The following is a 22,539-nucleotide window of genomic DNA, read 5'->3' on the forward strand; positions in this document are numbered from 1 at the left end:
TGACCAATAACATCTGCTAACCATGTGTATGTGACCATTAACATCTGCTAACCATGTGACCAATAACATCTGCTAACCATGTGTATGTGACCAATAACATCTGCTAACCATGTGTATGTGACCAATAACATCTGCTAACCATGTGTATGTGACCATTAACATCTGCTAACCATGTGTATGTGACCAATAACATCTGCTAACCATGTGTATGTGACCATTAACATCTGCTAACCATGTGTATGTGACCAATAACATCTACTAACCATGTGTATGTGACCAATAACATCTGCTAACCATGTGTATGTGACCATTAACATCTGCTAACCATGTGTATGTGACCAATAACATCTGCTAACCATGTGTATGTGACCAATAACATCTGCTAACCATGTGACCAATAACATCTGCTAACCATGTGTATGTGACCATTAACATCTGCTAACCATGTGACCATTAACATCTGCTAACCATGTGACCATTAACATCTACTAACCATGTGACCATTAACATCTACTAACCATGTGACCATTAACATCTACTAACCATGTGACCAATAACATCTACTAACCATGTGACCATTAACATCTACTAACCATGTGTATGTGACCATTAACATCTGCTAACCATGTGTATGTGAGAAATAACATTTGATTTGATTTGATTTGGAACGGCATCTAACACGTGGAAACCACTTTTTTTTTATGTATTTGATACCATTCCACTAATTCCACTTCAGTCATTTCCACATGCCTGTCCTTCCCAATTCAGGTGACACCAACCTCCATTTTGTGGTATCGTGACTGTAACCCATTGATCACTATCAGACCTATCTAGCTCTTCAGTTGACACATATACTGTTGTGGATATAGTGACTTGTTCAATGACTTGATATGGGATGTGTTTGTTGTCAGACTCACAGAACTATTACCACAGACGGAATGAGATCACAACCACAGACAACCTGGACTTCAAACATCACAACTACAAAGAGATGAGGCATGTAAGTAGAGAGTAATGCTGGGCAGACACTACACTACACTACAGAGTAATGCTGGGCAGATACTACACTACACTACAGAGTAATGCTGGGCAGATACTACACTACACTACAGAGTAATGCTGGGCAGACACTACACTACAGAGTAATGCTGGGCAGACACTACACTACACTACAGAGTAATGCTGGGCAGACACTACACTACACTACAGAGTAATGCTGAGCAGACACTACACTACACCACAGAGTAATGCTGGGCAGACACTACACTACACTACAGAGTAATGCTGGGCAGACACTACACTACACTACAGAGTAATGCTGGGCAGACACTACACTACACTACAGAGTAATGCTGAGCAGACACTACACTACACTACAGAGTAATGCTGAGCAGACACTACACTACACCACAGAGTAATGCTGGGCAGACACTACACTACACCACAGAGTAATGCTGAGCAGACACTACACTACACCACAGAGTAATGCTGAGCAGACACTACACCACAGAGTAATGCTGGGCAGACACTACACTACAGAGTAATGCTGAGCAGACACTACACTACACCACAGAGTAATGCTGAGCAGACACTACACCACAGAGTAATGCTGGGCAGACACTACACTACAGAGTAATGCTGAGCAGACACTACACTACACCACAGAGTAATGCTGAGCAGACACTACACTACACCACAGAGTAATGCTGAGCAGACACTACACTACACCACAGAGTAATGCTGAGCAGACACTACACCACAGAGTAATGCTGGGCAGACACTACACTACAGAGTAATGCTGAGCAGACACTACACTACACTACAGAGTAATGCTGAGCAGACACTACACTACAGAGTAATGCTGGGCAGACACTACACTACACCACAGAGTAATGCTGAGCAGACACTACACTACACCACAGAATAATGCTGAGCAGACACTACACCACAGAGTAATGCTGGGCAGACACTACACTACACCACAGAGTAATGCTGAGCAGACACTACACCACAGAGTAATGCTGGGCAGACACTACACTACAGAGTAATGCTGAGCAGACACTACACTACACTACAGAGTAATGCTGAGCAGACACTACACTACACTACAGAGTAATGCTGGGCAGACACTACACTACACCACAGAGTAATGCTGGGCAGACACTACACTACACCACAGAGTAATGCTGAGCAGACACTACACTACACTACAGAGTAATGCTGGGCAGACACTACACTACACCACAGAGTAATGCTGAGCAGACACTACACTACACTACAGAGTAATGCTGGGCAGACACTACACTACACCACAGAGTAATGCTGGGCAGACACTACACTACACCACAGAGTAATGCTGAGCAGACACTACACTACACCACAGAGTAATGCTGGGCAGACACTACACTACACCACAGAGTAATGCTGGGCAGACACTACACTACACTACAGAGTAATGCTGAGCAGACACTACACTACACTACAGAGTAATGCTGAGCAGACACTACACTACACTACAGAGTAATGCTGAGCAGACACTACACTACACCACAGAGTAATGCTGAGCAGACACTACACTACACTACAGAGTAATGCTGAGCAGACACTACACTACACTACAGAGTAATGCTGAGCAGACACTACACTACACCACAGAGTAATGCTGGGCAGACACTACACTACACCACAGAGTAATGCTGGGCAGACACTACACTACACCACAGAGTAATGCTGAGCAGACACTACACTACACCACAGAGTAATGCTGAGCAGACACTACACTACACCACAGAGTAATGCTGGGCAGACACTACACTACACTACAGAGTAATGCTAGGCAGACACTACACCACAGAGTAATGCTGAGCAGACACTACACTACACTACAGAGTAATGCTGGGCAGACACTACACTACAGAGTAATGCTGAGCAGACACTACACTACACTACAGAGTAATGCTGAGCAGACACTACACTACACTACAGAGTAATGCTGAGCAGACACTACACTACACTACAGAGTAATGCTGAGCAGACACTACACCACACTACAGAGTAATGCTGAGCAGACACTACACCAGAGAGTAATGCTGGGCAGATACTACACTACACTACAGAGTAATGCTGAGCAGACACTACACTACACTACAGAGTAATGCTGAGCAGACACTACACTACACTACAGAGTAATGCTGAGCAGACACTACACCACAGAGTAATGCTGGGCAGATACTACACAACACTACAGAGTAATGCTGAGTAGACACTACACTACACTACAGAGTAATGCTGAGCAGACACTACACCACAGAGTAATGCTGGGCAGATACTACACCACAGAGTAATGCTGAGCAGACACTACACCACAGAGTAATGCTGAGCAGACACTACACTACACCACAGAGTAATGCTGAGCAGACACTACACTACACCACAGAGTAATGCTGAGCAGACACTACACTACACCACAGAGTAATGCTGAGCAGACACTACACTACACTACAGAGTAATGCTGAGCAGACACTACACTACACCACAGAGTAATGCTGAGCAGACACTACACTACACCACAGAGTAATGCTGAGCAGACACTACACTACACCACAGAGTAATGCTGAGCAGACACTACACTACACCACAGAGTAATGCTGGGCAGACACTACACCACAGAGTAATGCTGGGCAGACACTACACTACACCACAGAGTAATGCTGGGCAGACACTACACTACACCACAGAGTAATGCTGAGCAGACACTACACTACACTACAGAGTAATGCTGAGCAGACACTACACTACACTACAGAGTAATGCTGGGCAGACACTACACTACACTACAGAGTAATGCTGAGCAGACACTACACTACACCACAGAGTAATGCTGAGCAGACACTACACTACACCACAGAGTAATGCTGGGCAGACACTACACTACACTACAGAGTAATGCTGAGCAGACACTACACTACACCACAGAGTAATGCTGAGCAGACACTACACTACACCACAGAGTAATGCTGGGCAGACACTACACCACAGAGTAATGCTGGGCAGACACTACACTACACCACAGAGTAATGCTGGGCAGACACTACACTACACCACAGAGTAATGCTGCAGACACTACACTACACACACAGTAATGCTGGGCAGACACTACACTACACTACAGAGTAATGCTGGGCAGACACTACACCACAGAGTAATGCTGAGCAGACACTACACTACACTACAGAGTAATGCTGAGCAGACACTACACTACACTACAGAGTAATGCTGGGCAGACACTACACTACACCACAGAGTAATGCTGAGCAGACACTACACTACACTACAGAGTAATGCTGAGCAGACACTACACTACACCACAGAGTAATGCTGAGCAGACACTACACTACACTACAGAGTAATGCTGGGCAGACACTACACTACACTACAGAGTAATGCTGAGCAGACACTACACTACACCACAGAGTAATGCTGAGCAGACACTACACTACACCACAGAGTAATGCTGAGCAGACACTACACTACACCACAGAGTAATGCTGAGCAGACACTACACTACACCACAGAGTAATGCTGAGCAGACACTACACTACACCACAGAGTAATGCTGAGCAGACACTACACTACACCACAGAGTAATGCTGGGCAGATACTGCACTACACCACAGAAATGCTGGGCAGACACTACACCACAGAGTAATGCTGGGCAGACACTACACTACACTACAGAGTAATGCTGGGCAGACACTACACTACACCACAGAGTAATGCTGAGCAGACACTAAACTACACCACAGAGTAATGCTGGGCAGACACTAAACTACACCACAGAGTAATGCTGAGCAGACACTACACTACACCACAGAGTGATGCTGAGCAGATACTACACTACACCACAGAGTAATGCTGGGTAGACACTGCACTACACCACAGAGTAATGCTGAGCAGATACTACACTACACCACAGAATAATGCTGAGCAGATACTACACTACACCACAGAGTAATGCTGAGCAGACACTACACCACAGAGTAATGCTGAGCAGACACTGCACTACACCACAGAGTAATGCTGGGCAGACACTACACTACACCACAGAGTAATGCTGAGCAGACACTACACTACACCACAGAGTAATGCTGGGCAGACACTAAACTACACCACAGAGTAATGCTGAGCAGACACTGTACTACACCACAGAGTAATGCTGGGCAGACACTACACTACACCACAGAGTAATGCTGAACAGACACTACACTACAGAGTAATGCTGGGCAGACACTACACTACAGAGTAATGCTGGGCCACAGAGTAATGCTGGGCAGACACTATAATTCACCACAGAGTAATGCTGGGCAGATACACCACCACACCACAGAGTAATGCTGGGCAGACACTACACCACAGAGTAATGCTGGGCAGACACTGTACTACACCACAGAGTAATGCTGGGCAGACACTATACCACAGAGTAATGTTGGGCAGACACTACACTACACCACAGAGTAATGCTGGGCAGATACTACACTACACCACAGAGTAATGCTGGGCAGACACTACACCACAGAGTAATGCTGGGCAGACACTGTACTACACCACAGAGTAATGCTGGGCAGACACTACACTACAGAGCAATGCTGGGCAGACACTGCACTATACCACAGAGTAATGCTGGGCAGACACTGCACTACACCACAGAGTAATGCTGGGCAGACACTACACCACAGAGCAATGCTGGGCAGACACTGCACTACACCTCAGAGTAATGCTGGGCAGACACTGTACTACACCACAGAGTAATGCTGGGCAGATACTACACTACACCACAGAGTAATGCTGGTCAGACACTGCACTACACCACAGAGTAATGCTGGGCAGACACTGTACTACACCACAGAGCAATGCTGGGCAGACACTACACTACACCACAGAGTAATGCTGGGCAGATACTGTACTACACCACAGAGTAATGCTGGGCAGGTACTACACTACACCACAGAGTAATACTGGGCAGACACTACACTACACCACAGAGTAATGCTGGGCAGACACTGTACTACACCACAGAGCAATGCTGGGCAGACACTACACTACACCACAGAGTAATGCTGGGCAGATACTACACCACAGAGTAATGCTGGGCAGACACTACACTACACCACAGAGTAATGCTGAGCAGACACAACACTACACCACAGAGTAATGCTGCAGACACTACACTACACCACACTACACCACAGAGTAATGCTGAGCAGACACTACACTACACCACAGAGTAATGCTGGGCAGACACTACACTACACCACAGAGTAATGCTGGGCAGATACTACACTACACCACAGAGTAATGCTGGGCAGACACTACACCACAGAGTAATGCACAGACACACTACACCACAGAGTAATGCTGGGCAGACAGACACTACACTACACCACAGAGTAATGCTGAGCAGACACTACACTACACCACAGAGTAATGCTGAGCAGACACTGCACTACACCACAGAGTAATGCTGGGCAGACACTACACTACACCACAGAGTAATGCTGGGCAGACACTACACTACACCACAGAGTAATGCTGGGCAGACACTACACTACACCACAGAGTAATGCTGGGCAGATACTACACTACACCACAGAGTAATGCTGGGCAGACACTGCACTACACCACAGAGTAATGCTGGGCAGACACTACACCACAGAGTAATGCTGGGCAGACACTACACTACACCACAGAGTAATGCTGGGCAGACACTACACCACAGAGTAATGCTGGGCAGACACTACACTACACCACAGAGTAATGCTGAGCAGACACTACACTACACCACAGAGTAATGCTGGGCAGACACTACACTACACCACAGAGTAATGCTGGGCAGATACTACACCACAGAGTAATGCTGAGAAGATACTGCACTACACCACAAAGTAATGCTGGGCAGACACTACACCACAGAGTAATGCTGAGCAGACACTACACTACACCACAGAGCAATGCTGGGCAGACACTACACCACAGAGTAACTGGGCAGACACTACACTACACCACAGAGTAATGCTGGGCAGACACTACACTACACCTCAGAGTAATGCTGGGCAGACACTACACTACACCTCAGAGTAATGCTGGGCAGACACTACACTACAGAGTAATGCTGGGCCACAGAGTAATGCTGGGCAGACACTATAATTCACCACAGAGTAATGCTGGGCAGATACACCACCACACCACAGAGTAATGCTGGGCAGACACTACACCACAGAGTAATGCTGGGCAGACACTGTACTACACCACAGAGTAATGCTGGGCAGACACTATACCACAGAGTAATGTTGGGCAGACACTACACTACACCACAGAGTAATGCTGGGCAGATACTACACTACACCACAGAGTAATGCTGGGCAGACACTACACCACAGAGTAATGCTGGGCAGACACTGTACTACACCAAAGAGTAATACTGGGCAGACACTACACTACAGAGCAATGCTGGGCAGACACTGCACTATACCACAGAGTAATGCTGGGCAGACACTGCACTACACCACAGAGTAATGCTGGGCAGACACTACACCACAGAGCAATGCTGGGCAGACACTGCACTACACCTCAGAGTAATGCTGGGCAGACACTGTACTACACCACAGAGTAATGCTGGGCAGATACTACACTACACCACAGAGTAATGCTGGTCAGACACTGCACTACACCACAGAGTAATGCTGGGCAGACACTGTACTACACCACAGAGCAATGCTGGGCAGACACTACACTACACCACAGAGTAATGCTGGGCAGATACTGTACTACACCACAGAGTAATGCTGGGCAGGTACTACACTACACCACAGAGTAATACTGGGCAGACACTACACTACACCACAGAGTAATGCTGGGCAGACACTGTACTACACCACAGAGCAATGCTGGGCAGACACTACACTACACCACAGAGTAATGCTGGGCAGATACTACACCACAGAGTAATGCTGGGCAGATACTACACCACAGAGTAATGCTGAGCAGACACAACACTACACCACAGAGTAATGCTGGGCAGATACTACACCACAGAGTAATGCTGAGCAGACACTACACTACACCACAGAGTAATGCTGAGCAGACACTACACTACACCACAGAGTAATGCTGAGCAGATACTACACTACACCACAGAGTAATGCTGGGCAGACACTACACCACAGAGTAATGCTGGGCAGACACTGTACTACACCACAGAGTAATGCTGGGCAGACACTACACTACACTACACCACAGAGTAATGCTGAGCAGACACTACACTACACCACAGAGTAATGCTGAGCAGACACTGCACTACACCACAGAGTAATGCTGGGCAGACACTACACTACACCACAGAGTAATGCTGGGCAGACACTACACTACACCACAGAGTAATGCTGGGCAGACACTACACTACACCACAGAGTAATGCTGGGCAGATACTACACTACACCACAGAGTAATGCTGGGCAGACACTGCACTACACCACAGAGTAATGCTGGGCAGACACTGTACTACACCACAGAGTAATGCTGAGCAGACACTGTACCACACCACAGAGTAATGCTGACAGACACTGTACTACACCACAGAGTAATGCTGGGCAGACACTACACCACAGAGTAATGCTGGGCAGATACTGCACTACACCACAGAGTAATGCTGGGCAGACACTACACTACACCACAGAGTAATGCTGGGCAGATACTACACCACAGAGTAATGCTGAGAAGATACTGCACTACACCACAAAGTAATGCTGGGCAGACACTATACCACACCACAGAGTAATGCTGACAGACACTGTACTACACCACAGAGCAATGCTGGGCAGACACTACACCACAGAGTAATGCTGGGCAGACACTACACTACACCACAGAGTAATGCTGGGCAGACACTACACTACACCTCAGAGTAATGCTGGGCAGACACTACACTACACCTCAGAGCTGGGCAGATGCTGTAATGCAGACACTACACTACATCTCAGAGTAATGCTGGGCAGACACTACACCACAGAGTAATGCTGGGCAGACACTACACTACACCACAGAGTAATGCTGACAGACACTGTACTACACTACAGAGTAATGCTGACAGACACTACACCACACCACAGAGTAATGCTGGGCAACACTACACCACAGAGTAATGCTGGGCAGACACTACACTACACCACAGAGTAATGCTGGGCAGACACTACACCACAGAGTAATGCTGCACAGACACTACACCACAGAGTAATGCTGTGCAGACACTGTACTACACCACAGGGTAATGCTGGGCAGACACTGTACTACACCACAGAGTAATGCTGAGCAGACACTACACTACACCACAGAGTAATGCTGAGCAGACACTACACTACACCACAGAGTAATGCTGAGCAGACACTACACCAGACCACAGAGTAATGCTGGGCAGACACTACACTACACCACAGACACTGAGCAGACACTACACTACACCACAGAGTAATGCTGAGCAGACACTACACTACACCACAGAGTAATGCTGGGCAGATACTACACTACACCACAGAGTAATGCTGAGCAGATACTACACTACACCACAGAGTAATGCTGGGCAGACACTACACTACACCACAGAGTAATGCTGAGCAGATACTACACCACAGAGTAATGCTGAGCAGACACTGCACTACACCACAGAGTAATGCTGGGCAGACACTACACTACACCACAGAGTAATGCTGAGCAGACACTACACTACACCACAGAGTAATGCTGAGCAGACACTACACTACACCACAGAGTAATGCTGAGCAGACACTACACCAGACCACAGAGTAATGCTGGGCAGACACTACACTACACCACAGAGTAATGCTGAGCAGACACTGCACTACACCACAGAGTAATGCTGAGCAGACACTACACCACAGAGTAATGCTGGGCAGATACTACACCACAGAGTAATGCTGAGCAGACACTACACCACAGAGTAATGCTGAGCAGACACTACACTACACCACAGAGTAATGCTGAGCAGACACTACACTACACCACAGAGTAATGCTGAGCAGACACTACACTACACCACAGAGTAATGCTGAGCAGATACTACACTACACCACAGAGTAATGCTGAGCAGACACTACACTACACTACAGAGTAATTCTGGGCAGACACTACACCACAGAGTAATGCTGGGCAGACACTACACTACACCACAGAGTAATGCTGGGCAGACACTACACTACACTACAGAGTAATGCTGAGCAGACACTACACTACACTACAGAGTAATGCTGAGCAGACACTACACTACACTACAGAGTAATGCTGGGCAGACACTACACTACACTACAGAGTAATGCTGAGCAGACACTACACTACACCACAGAGTAATGCTGAGCAGACACTACACTACACCACAGAGTAATAAGGGCAGACACTACACTACACTACAGAGTAATGCTGAGCAGACACTACACTACACTACAGAGTAATGCTGAGCAGACACTACACTACACCACAGAGTAATGCTGGGCAGACACTACACCACAGAGTAATGCTGGGCAGACACTACACTACACCACAGAGTAATGCTGGGAAGATACTATACTACACTACAGAGTAATGCTGAGCAGACACTACACTACACTACACAGTAATGCTGGGCAGACACTACACTACACTACAGAGTAATGCTGGGCAGACACTACACTACACCACAGAGTAATGCTGAGCAGACACTACACTACACTACAGAGTAATGCTGAGCAGACACTACACTACACTACAGAGTAATGCTGGGCAGACACTACACTACACCACAGAGTAATGCTGAGGAGACACTACACTACACTACAGAGTAATGCTGAGCAGACACTACACTACACTACAGAGTAATGCTGAGCAGACACTACACTACACTACAGAGTAATGCTGGGCAGACACTACACTACACTACAGAGTAATGCTGAGCAGACACTACACTACACCACAGAGTAATGCTGAGCAGACACTACACTACACCACAGAGTAATGCTGAGCAGACACTACACTACACCACAGAGTAATGCTGAGCAGACACTACACTACACCACAGAGTAATGCTGAGCAGACACTATACTACACCACAGAGTAATGCTGAGCAGACACTACACTACACCACAGAGTAATGCTGGGCAGATACTGCACTACACCACAGAGAAATGCTGGGCAGACACTACACCACAGAGTAATGCTGGGCAGACACTACACTACACTACAGAGTAATGCTGGGCAGACACTACACTACACCACAGAGTAATGCTGAGCAGACACTAAACTACACCACAGAGTAATGCTGGGCAGACACTAAACTACACCACAGAGTAATGCTGAGCAGACACTACACTACACCACAGAGTGATGCTGAGCAGATACTACACTACACCACAGAGTAATGCTGGGTAGACACTGCACTACACCACAGAGTAATGCTGAGCAGATACTACACTACACCACAGAATAATGCTGAGCAGATACTACACTACACCACAGAGTAATGCTGAGCAGACACTACACCACAGAGTAATGCTGAGCAGACACTGCACTACACCACAGAGTAATGCTGGGCAGACACTACACTACACCACAGAGTAATGCTGAGCAGACACTACACTACACCACAGAGTAATGCTGGGCAGACACTAAACTACACCACAGAGTAATGCTGAGCAGACACTACACTACACCACAGAGTAATGCTGGGCAGACACTACACTACACCACAGAGTAATGCTGAACAGACACTACACTACAGAGTAATGCTGGGCAGACACTACACTACAGAGTAATGCTGGGCCACAGAGTAATGCTGGGCAGACACTATAATTCACCACAGAGTAATGCTGGGCAGATACACCACCACACCACAGAGTAATGCTGGGCAGACACTACACCACAGAGTAATGCTGGGCAGACACTGTACTACACCACAGAGTAATGCTGGGCAGACACTATACCACAGAGTAATGTTGGGCAGACACTACACTACACCACAGAGTAATGCTGGGCAGATACTACACTACACCACAGAGTAATGCTGGGCAGACACTACACCACAGAGTGATGCTGGGCAGACACTGTACTACACCAAAGAGTAATACTGGGCAGACACTACACTACAGAGCAATGCTGGGCAGACACTGCACTATACCACAGAGTAATGCTGGGCAGACACTGCACTACACCACAGAGTAATGCTGGGCAGACACTACACCACAGAGCAATGCTGGGCAGACACTGCACTACACCTCAGAGTAATGCTGGGCAGACACTGTACTACACCACAGAGTAATGCTGGGCAGATACTACACTACACCACAGAGTAATGCTGGTCAGACACTGCACTACACCACAGAGTAATGCTGGGCAGACACTGTACTACACCACAGAGCAATGCTGGGCAGACACTACACTACACCACAGAGTAATGCTGGGCAGATACTGTACTACACCACAGAGTAATGCTGGGCAGGTACTACACTACACCACAGAGTAATACTGGGCAGACACTACACTACACCACAGAGTAATGCTGGGCAGACACTGTACTACACCACAGAGCAATGCTGGGCAGACACTACACTACACCACAGAGTAATGCTGGGCAGATACTGTACTACACCACAGAGTAATGCTGGGCAGGTACTACACTACACCACAGAGTAATACTGGGCAGACACTACACTACACCACAGAGTAATGCTGGGCAGACACTGTACTACACCACAGAGTGATGCTGAGCAGATACTACACTACACCACAGAGTAATGCTGGGCAGACACTGCACTACACCACAGAGTAATGCTGAGCAGATACTACACTACACCACAGAATAATGCTGAGCAGATACTACACTACACCACAGAGTAATGCTGAGCAGACACTACACCACAGAGTAATGCTGAGCAGACACTGCACTACACCACAGAGTAATGCTGGGCAGACACTACACTACACCACAGAGTAATGCTGAGCAGACACTACACTACACCACAGAGTAATGCTGGGCAGACACTAAACTACACCACAGAGTAATGCTGAGCAGACACTGTACTACACCACAGAGTAATGCTGGGCAGACACTACACTACACCACAGAGTAATGCTGAACAGACACTACACTACAGAGTAATGCTGGGCAGACACTACACTACAGAGTAATGCTGGGCCACAGAGTAATGCTGGGCAGACACTATAATTCACCACAGAGTAATGCTGGGCAGATACACCACCACACCACAGAGTAATGCTGGGCAGACACTACACCACAGAGTAATGCTGGGCAGACACTGTACTACACCACAGAGTAATGCTGGGCAGACACTATACCACAGAGTAATGTTGGGCAGACACTACACTACACCACAGAGTAATGCTGGGCAGATACTACACTACACCACAGAGTAATGCTGGGCAGACACTACACCACAGAGTAATGCTGGGCAGACACTGTACTACACCAAAGAGTAATACTGGGCAGACACTACACTACAGAGCAATGCTGGGCAGACACTGCACTACACTACAGAGTAATGCTGAGCAGACACTACACTACACTACAGAGTAATGCTGGGCAGACACTACACTACACTACAGAGTAATGCTGAGCAGACACTACACTACACCACAGAGTAATGCTGAGCAGACACTACACTACACCACAGAGTAATGCTGAGCAGACACTACACTACACCACAGAGTAATGCTGAGCAGACACTACACTACACCACAGAGTAATGCTGAGCAGACACTATACTACACCACAGAGTAATGCTGAGCAGACACTACACTACACCACAGAGTAATGCTGGGCAGATACTGCACTACACCACAGAGAAATGCTGGGCAGACACTACACCACAGAGTAATGCTGGGCAGACACTACACTACACCACAGAGTAATGCTGGGCAGACACTACACTACACCACAGAGTAATGCTGAGCAGACACTAAACTACACCACAGAGTAATGCTGGGCAGACACTAAACTACACCACAGAGTAATGCTGAGCAGACACTACACTACACCACAGAGTGATGCTGAGCAGATACTACACTACACCACAGAGTAATGCTGGGTAGACACTGCACTACACCACAGAGTAATGCTGAGCAGATACTACACTACACCACAGAATAATGCTGAGCAGATACTACACTACACCACAGAGTAATGCTGAGCAGACACTACACCACAGAGTAATGCTGAGCAGACACTGCACTACACCACAGAGTAATGCTGGGCAGACACTACACTACACCACAGAGTAATGCTGAGCAGACACTACACTACACCACAGAGTAATGCTGGGCAGACACTAAACTACACCACAGAGTAATGCTGAGCAGACACTGTACTACACCACAGAGTAATGCTGGGCAGACACTACACTACACCACAGAGTAATGCTGAACAGACACTACACTACAGAGTAATGCTGGGCAGACACTACACTACAGAGTAATGCTGGGCCACAGAGTAATGCTGGGCAGACACTATAATTCACCACAGAGTAATGCTGGGCAGATACACCACCACACCACAGAGTAATGCTGGGCAGACACTACACCACAGAGTAATGCTGGGCAGACACTGTACTACACCACAGAGTAATGCTGGGCAGACACTATACCACAGAGTAATGTTGGGCAGACACTACACTACACCACAGAGTAATGCTGGGCAGATACTACACTACACCACAGAGTAATGCTGGGCAGACACTACACCACAGAGTGATGCTGGGCAGACACTGTACTACACCAAAGAGTAATACTGGGCAGACACTACACTACAGAGCAATGCTGGGCAGACACTGCACTATACCACAGAGTAATGCTGGGCAGACACTGCACTACACCACAGAGTAATGCTGGGCAGACACTACACCACAGAGCAATGCTGGGCAGACACTGCACTACACCTCAGAGTAATGCTGGGCAGACACTGTACTACACCACAGAGTAATGCTGGGCAGATACTACACTACACCACAGAGTAATGCTGGTCAGACACTGCACTACACCACAGAGTAATGCTGGGCAGACACTGTACTACACCACAGAGCAATGCTGGGCAGACACTACACTACACCACAGAGTAATGCTGGGCAGATACTGTACTACACCACAGAGTAATGCTGGGCAGGTACTACACTACACCACAGAGTAATACTGGGCAGACACTACACTACACCACAGAGTAATGCTGGGCAGACACTGTACTACACCACAGAGCAATGCTGGGCAGACACTACACTACACCACAGAGTAATGCTGGGCAGATACTGTACTACACCACAGAGTAATGCTGGGCAGGTACTACACTACACCACAGAGTAATACTGGGCAGACACTACACTACACCACAGAGTAATGCTGGGCAGACACTGTACTACACCACAGAGTGATGCTGAGCAGATACTACACTACACCACAGAGTAATGCTGGGTAGACACTGCACTACACCACAGAGTAATGCTGAGCAGATACTACACTACACCACAGAATAATGCTGAGCAGATACTACACTACACCACAGAGTAATGCTGAGCAGACACTACACCACAGAGTAATGCTGAGCAGACACTGCACTACACCACAGAGTAATGCTGGGCAGACACTACACTACACCACAGAGTAATGCTGAGCAGACACTACACTACACCACAGAGTAATGCTGGGCAGACACTAAACTACACCACAGAGTAATGCTGAGCAGACACTGTACTACACCACAGAGTAATGCTGGGCAGACACTACACTACACCACAGAGTAATGCTGAACAGACACTACACTACAGAGTAATGCTGGGCAGACACTACACTACAGAGTAATGCTGGGCCACAGAGTAATGCTGGGCAGACACTATAATTCACCACAGAGTAATGCTGGGCAGATACACCACCACACCACAGAGTAATGCTGGGCAGACACTACACCACAGAGTAATGCTGGGCAGACACTGTACTACACCACAGAGTAATGCTGGGCAGACACTATACCACAGAGTAATGTTGGGCAGACACTACACTACACCACAGAGTAATGCTGGGCAGATACTACACTACACCACAGAGTAATGCTGGGCAGACACTACACCACAGAGTAATGCTGGGCAGACACTGTACTACACCAAAGAGTAATACTGGGCAGACACTACACTACAGAGCAATGCTGGGCAGACACTGCACTATACCACAGAGTAATGCTGGGCAGACACTGCACTACACCACAGAGTAATGCTGGGCAGACACTACACCACAGAGCAATGCTGGGCAGACACTGCACTACACCTCAGAGTAATGCTGGGCAGACACTGTACTACACCACAGAGTAATGCTGGGCAGATACTACACTACACCACAGAGTAATGCTGGTCAGACACTGCACTACACCACAGAGTAATGCTGGGCAGACACTGTACTACACCACAGAGCAATGCTGGGCAGACACTACACTACACCACAGAGTAATGCTGGGCAGATACTGTACTACACCACAGAGTAATGCTGGGCAGGTACTACACTACACCACAGAGTAATACTGGGCAGACACTACACTACACCACAGAGTAATGCTGGGCAGACACTGTACTACACCACAGAGCAATGCTGGGCAGACACTACACTACACCACAGAGTAATGCTGGGCAGATACTACACCACAGAGTAATGCTGGGCAGATACTACACCACAGAGTAATGCTGAGCAGACACAACACTACACCACAGAGTAATGCTGGGCAGATACTACACCACAGAGTAATGCTGAGCAGACACTACACTACACCACAGAGTAATGCTGAGCAGACACTACACTACACCACAGAGTAATGCTGGGCAGATACTACACTACACCACAGAGTAATGCTGGGCAGACACTACACCACAGAGTAATGCTGGGCAGACACTGTACTACACCACAGAGTAATGCTGGGCAGACACTACACTACACTACACCACAGAGTAATGCTGAGCAGACACTACACTACACCACAGAGTAATGCTGAGCAGACACTGCACTACACCACAGAGTAATGCTGGGCAGACACTACACTACACCACAGAGTAATGCTGGGCAGACACTACACTACACCACAGAGTAATGCTGGGCAGACACTACACTACACCACAGAGTAATGCTGGGCAGATACTACACTACACCACAGAGTAATGCTGGGCAGACACTGCACTACACCACAGAGTAATGCTGGGCAGATACTGCACTACACCACAGAGTAATGCTGGGCAGACACTATACCACACCACAGAGTAATGCTGACAGACACTGTACTACACCACAGAGCAATGCTGGGCAGACACTACACCACAGAGTAATGCAGGGCAGACACTACACTACACCACAGAGTAATGCTGGGCAGACACTACACTACACCACAGAGTAATGCTGGGCAGATACTACACCACAGAGTAATGCTGAGAAGATACTGCACTACACCACAAAGTAATGCTGGGCAGACACTATACCACACCACAGAGTAATGCTGACAGATACTGTACTACACCACAGAGCAATGCTGGGCAGACACTACACCACAGAGTAATGTAGGGCAGACACTACACTACACCACAGAGTAATGCTGGGCAGACACTACACTACACCTCAGAGTAATGCTGGGCAGACACTACACTACACCTCAGAGTAATGCTGGGCAGATACTACACCACAGAGTAATGCTGGGCAGACACTACACTACACCTCAGAGTAATGCTGGGCAGACACTACACCACAGAGTAATGCTGGGCAGACACTACACTACACCACAGAGTAATGCTGACAGACACTGTACTACACTACAGAGTAATGCTGACAGACACTACACCACACCACAGAGTAATGCTGGGCAACACTACACCACAGAGTAATGCTGGGCAGACACTACACTACACCACAGAGTAATGCTGGGCAGACACTACACCACAGAGTAATGCTGCACAGACACTACACCACAGAGTAATGCTGGGCAGACACTGTACTACACCACAGGGTAATGCTGGGCAGACACTGTACTACACCACAGAGTAATGCTGAGCAGACACTACACTACACCACAGAGTAATGCTGAGCAGACACTACACTACACCACAGAGTAATGCTGAGCAGACACTACACCAGACCACAGAGTAATGCTGGGCAGACACTACACTACACCACAGAGTAATGCTGAGCAGACACTACACTACACCACAGAGTAATGCTGGGCAGACACTACACCACAGAGTAATGCTGGGCAGACACTGTACTACACCACAGAGTAATGCTGGGCAGACACTACACTACACTACACCACAGAGTAATGCTGAGCAGACACTACACTACACCACAGAGTAATGCTGAGCAGACACTGCACTACACCACAGAGTAATGCTGGGCAGACACTACACTACACCACAGAGTAATGCTGGGCAGACACTACACTACACCACAGAGTAATGCTGGGCAGACACTACACTACACCACAGAGTAATGCTGGGCAGATACTACACTACACCACAGAGTAATGCTGGGCAGACACTGCACTACACCACAGAGTAATGCTGGGCAGATACTGCACTACACCACAGAGTAATGCTGGGCAGACACTATACCACACCACAGAGTAATGCTGACAGACACTGTACTACACCACAGAGCAATGCTGGGCAGACACTACACCACAGAGTAATGCAGGGCAGACACTACACTACACCACAGAGTAATGCTGGGCAGACACTACACTACACCACAGAGTAATGCTGGGCAGATACTACACCACAGAGTAATGCTGAGAAGATACTGCACTACACCACAAAGTAATGTTGGGCAGACACTATACCACACCACAGAGTAATGCTGACAGATACTGTACTACACCACAGAGCAATGCTGGGCAGACACTACACCACAGAGTAATGCTGGGCAGACACTACACTACACCTCAGAGTAATGCTGGGCAGACACTACACTACACCTCAGAGTAATGCTGGGCAGACACTACACTACATCTCAGAGTAATGCTGGGCAGACACTACACCACAGAGTAATGCTGGGCAGACACTACACTACACCACAGAGTAATGCTGGGCAGACACTACACCACAGAGTAATGCTGGGCAGACACTACACTACACCACAGAGTAATGCTGAGCAGACACTGTACTACACCACAGAGTAATGCTGACAGACACTACACCACACCACAGAGTAATGCTGGGCAACACTACACCACAGAGTAATGCTGGGCAGACACTACACTACACCACAGAGTAATGCTGGGCAGACACTACACCACAGAGTAATGCTGCACAGACACTACACCACAGAGTAATGCTGGGCAGACACTGTACTACACCACAGGGTAATGCTGGGCAGACACTGTACTACACCACAGAGTAATGCTGAGCAGACACTACACTACACCACAGAGTAATGCTGAGCAGACACTACACTACACCACAGAGTAATGCTGAGCAGACACTACACCAGACCACAGAGTAATGCTGGGCAGACACTACACTACACCACAGAGTAATGCTGAGCAGACACTACACTACACCACAGAGTAATGCTGGGCAGATACTACACTACACCACAGAGTAATGCTGAGCAGATACTACACTACACCACAGAGTAATGCTGGGCAGACACTACACCACAGAGTAATGCTGAGCAGACACTACACTACACCACAGAGTAATGCTGAGCAGACACTACACCACAGAGTAATGCTGAGCAGACACTGCACTACACCACAGAGTAATGCTGGGCAGACACTACACTACACCACAGAGTAATGCTGAGCAGACACTACACTACACCACAGAGTAATGCTGAGCAGACACTACACTACACCACAGAGTAATGCTGAGCAGACACTACACCAGACCACAGAGTAATGCTGGGCAGACACTACACTACACCACAGAGTAATGCTGAGCAGACACTACACTACACCACAGAGTAATGCTGGGCAGACACTACACTACACCACAGAGTAATGCTGAGCAGATACTACACTACACCACAGAGTAATGCTGGGCAGATACTACACCACAGAGTAATGCTGAGCAGATACTACACTACACCACAGAGTAATGCTGAGCAGACACTACACCACAGAGTAATGCTGAGCAGACACTGCACTACACCACAGAGTAATGCTGGGCAGACACTACACTACACCACAGAGTAATGCTGAGCAGACACTACACTACACCACAGAGTAATGCTGGGCAGACACTAAACTACACCACAGAGTAATGCTGAGCAGACACTGTACTACACCACAGACTAATGCTGGGCAGACACTACACTACACCACAGAGTAATGCTGAACAGACACTACACACAGAGTAATGCTGGGCAGACACTACACCACAGAGTAATGCTGGGCAGACACTACACTACAGAGTAATGCTGGGCCACAGAGTAATGCTGGGCAGACACTATAATTCACCACAGAGTAATGCTGGGCAGATACACCACCACACCACAGAGTAATGCTGGGCAGACACTACACCACAGAGTAATGCTGGGCAGACACTGTACTACACCACAGAGTAATGCTGGGCAGACACTATACCACAGAGTAATGTTGGGCAGACACTACACTACACCACAGAGTAATGCTGGGCAGATACTACACTACACCACAGAGTAATGCTGGGCAGACACTACACCACAGAGTAATGCTGGGCAGACACTGTACTACACCACAGAGTAATGCTGGGCAGACACTACACCACAGAGTAATGCTGGGCAGACACTGTACTACACCACAGAGTAATGCTGGGCAGACACTGCACTACACCACAGAGTAATGCTGGGCAGACACTACACCACAGAGCAATGCTGGGCAGACACTGCACTACACCTCAGAGTAATGCTGGGCAGACACTGTACTACACCACAGAGTAATGCTGGGCAGATACTACACTACACCACAGAGTAATGCTGGGCAGACACTGCACTACACCACAGAGTAATGCTGGGCAGACACTGTACTACACCACAGAGCAATGCTGGGCAGACACTACACTACACCACAGAGTAATGCTGGGCAGATACTGTACTACACCACAGAGTAATGCTGGGCAGATACTACACTACACCACAGAGTAATACTGGGCAGACACTACACTACACCACAGAGTAATGCTGGGCAGACACTGTACTACACCACAGAGCAATGCTGGGCAGACACTACACTACACCACAGAGTAATGCTGGGCAGATACTACACCACAGAGTAATGCTGGGCAGATACTACACCACAGAGTAATGCTGAGCAGACACAACACTACACCACAGAGTAATGCTGGGCAGATACTACACCACAGAGTAATGCTGAGCAGACACTACACTACACCACAGAGTAATGCTGAGCAGACACTACACTACACCACAGAGTAATGCTGGGCAGACACTACACTACACCACAGAGTAATGCTGGGCAGACACTACACTACACCACAGAGTAATGCTGGGCAGACACTACACTACACCACAGAGTAATGCTGGGCAGATACTACACTACACCACAGAGTAATGCTGGGCAGACACTGCACTACACCACAGAGTAATGCTGGGCAGATACTGCACTACACCACAGAGTAATGCTGGGCAGACACTATACCACACCACAGAGTAATGCTGACAGACACTGTACTACACCACAGAGCAATGCTGGGCAGACACTACACCACAGAGTAATGCAGGGCAGACACTACACTACACCACAGAGTAATGCTGGGCAGACACTACACTACACCACAGAGTAATGCTGGGCAGATACTACACCACAGAGTAATGCTGAGAAGATACTGCACTACACCACAAAGTAATGCTGGGCAGACACTATACCACACCACAGAGTAATGCTGACAGACACTGTACTACACCACAGAGCAATGCTGGGCAGACACTACACCACAGAGTAATGCAGGGCAGACACTACACTACACCACAGAGTAATGCTGGGCAGACACTACACTACACCTCAGAGTAATGCTGGGCAGACACTACACTACACCTCAGAGTAATGCTGGGCAGATACTACACCACAGAGTAATGCTGGGCAGACACTACACTACACCTCAGAGTAATGCTGGGCAGACACTACACCACAGAGTAATGCTGGGCAGACACTACACTACACCACAGAGTAATGCTGACAGACACTGTACTACACTACAGAGTAATGCTGACAGACACTACACCACACCACAGAGTAATGCTGGGCAACACTACACCACAGAGTAATGCTGGGCAGACACTACACTACACCACAGAGTAATGCTGGGCAGACACTACACCACAGAGTAATGCTGTGCAGACACTACACCACAGAGTAATGCTGGGCAGACACTGTACTACACCACAGAGTAATGCTGGGCAGACACTGTACTACACCACAGAGTAATGCTGAGCAGACACTACACTACACCACAGAGTAATGCTGAGCAGACACTACAC

General features: G+C 48.0%; 1 protein-coding gene across 1 annotated transcript in view; it reads left to right on the forward strand.

Moving 5' to 3' along the window:
• Nucleotides 1–895: 895 nt before the first annotated feature.
• The window catches only part of LOC135568956 (inactive carboxypeptidase-like protein X2), a 68,528-nt gene continuing 46,884 nt past the window's right edge, over nucleotides 896–22,539 (forward strand). Inside the window, exon 1 of the mRNA XM_065015730.1 lies at nucleotides 896–1,000. Within this exon, the coding sequence (XP_064871802.1) occupies nucleotides 896–1,000 (105 nt within the window). The remainder of the gene's footprint in view (nucleotides 1,001–22,539) is intronic.

Source organism: Oncorhynchus nerka, unplaced genomic scaffold (assembly GCF_034236695.1).
Source record: "Oncorhynchus nerka isolate Pitt River unplaced genomic scaffold, Oner_Uvic_2.0 unplaced_scaffold_1299, whole genome shotgun sequence".
Lineage (NCBI taxonomy): Eukaryota > Metazoa > Chordata > Actinopteri > Salmoniformes > Salmonidae > Oncorhynchus > Oncorhynchus nerka.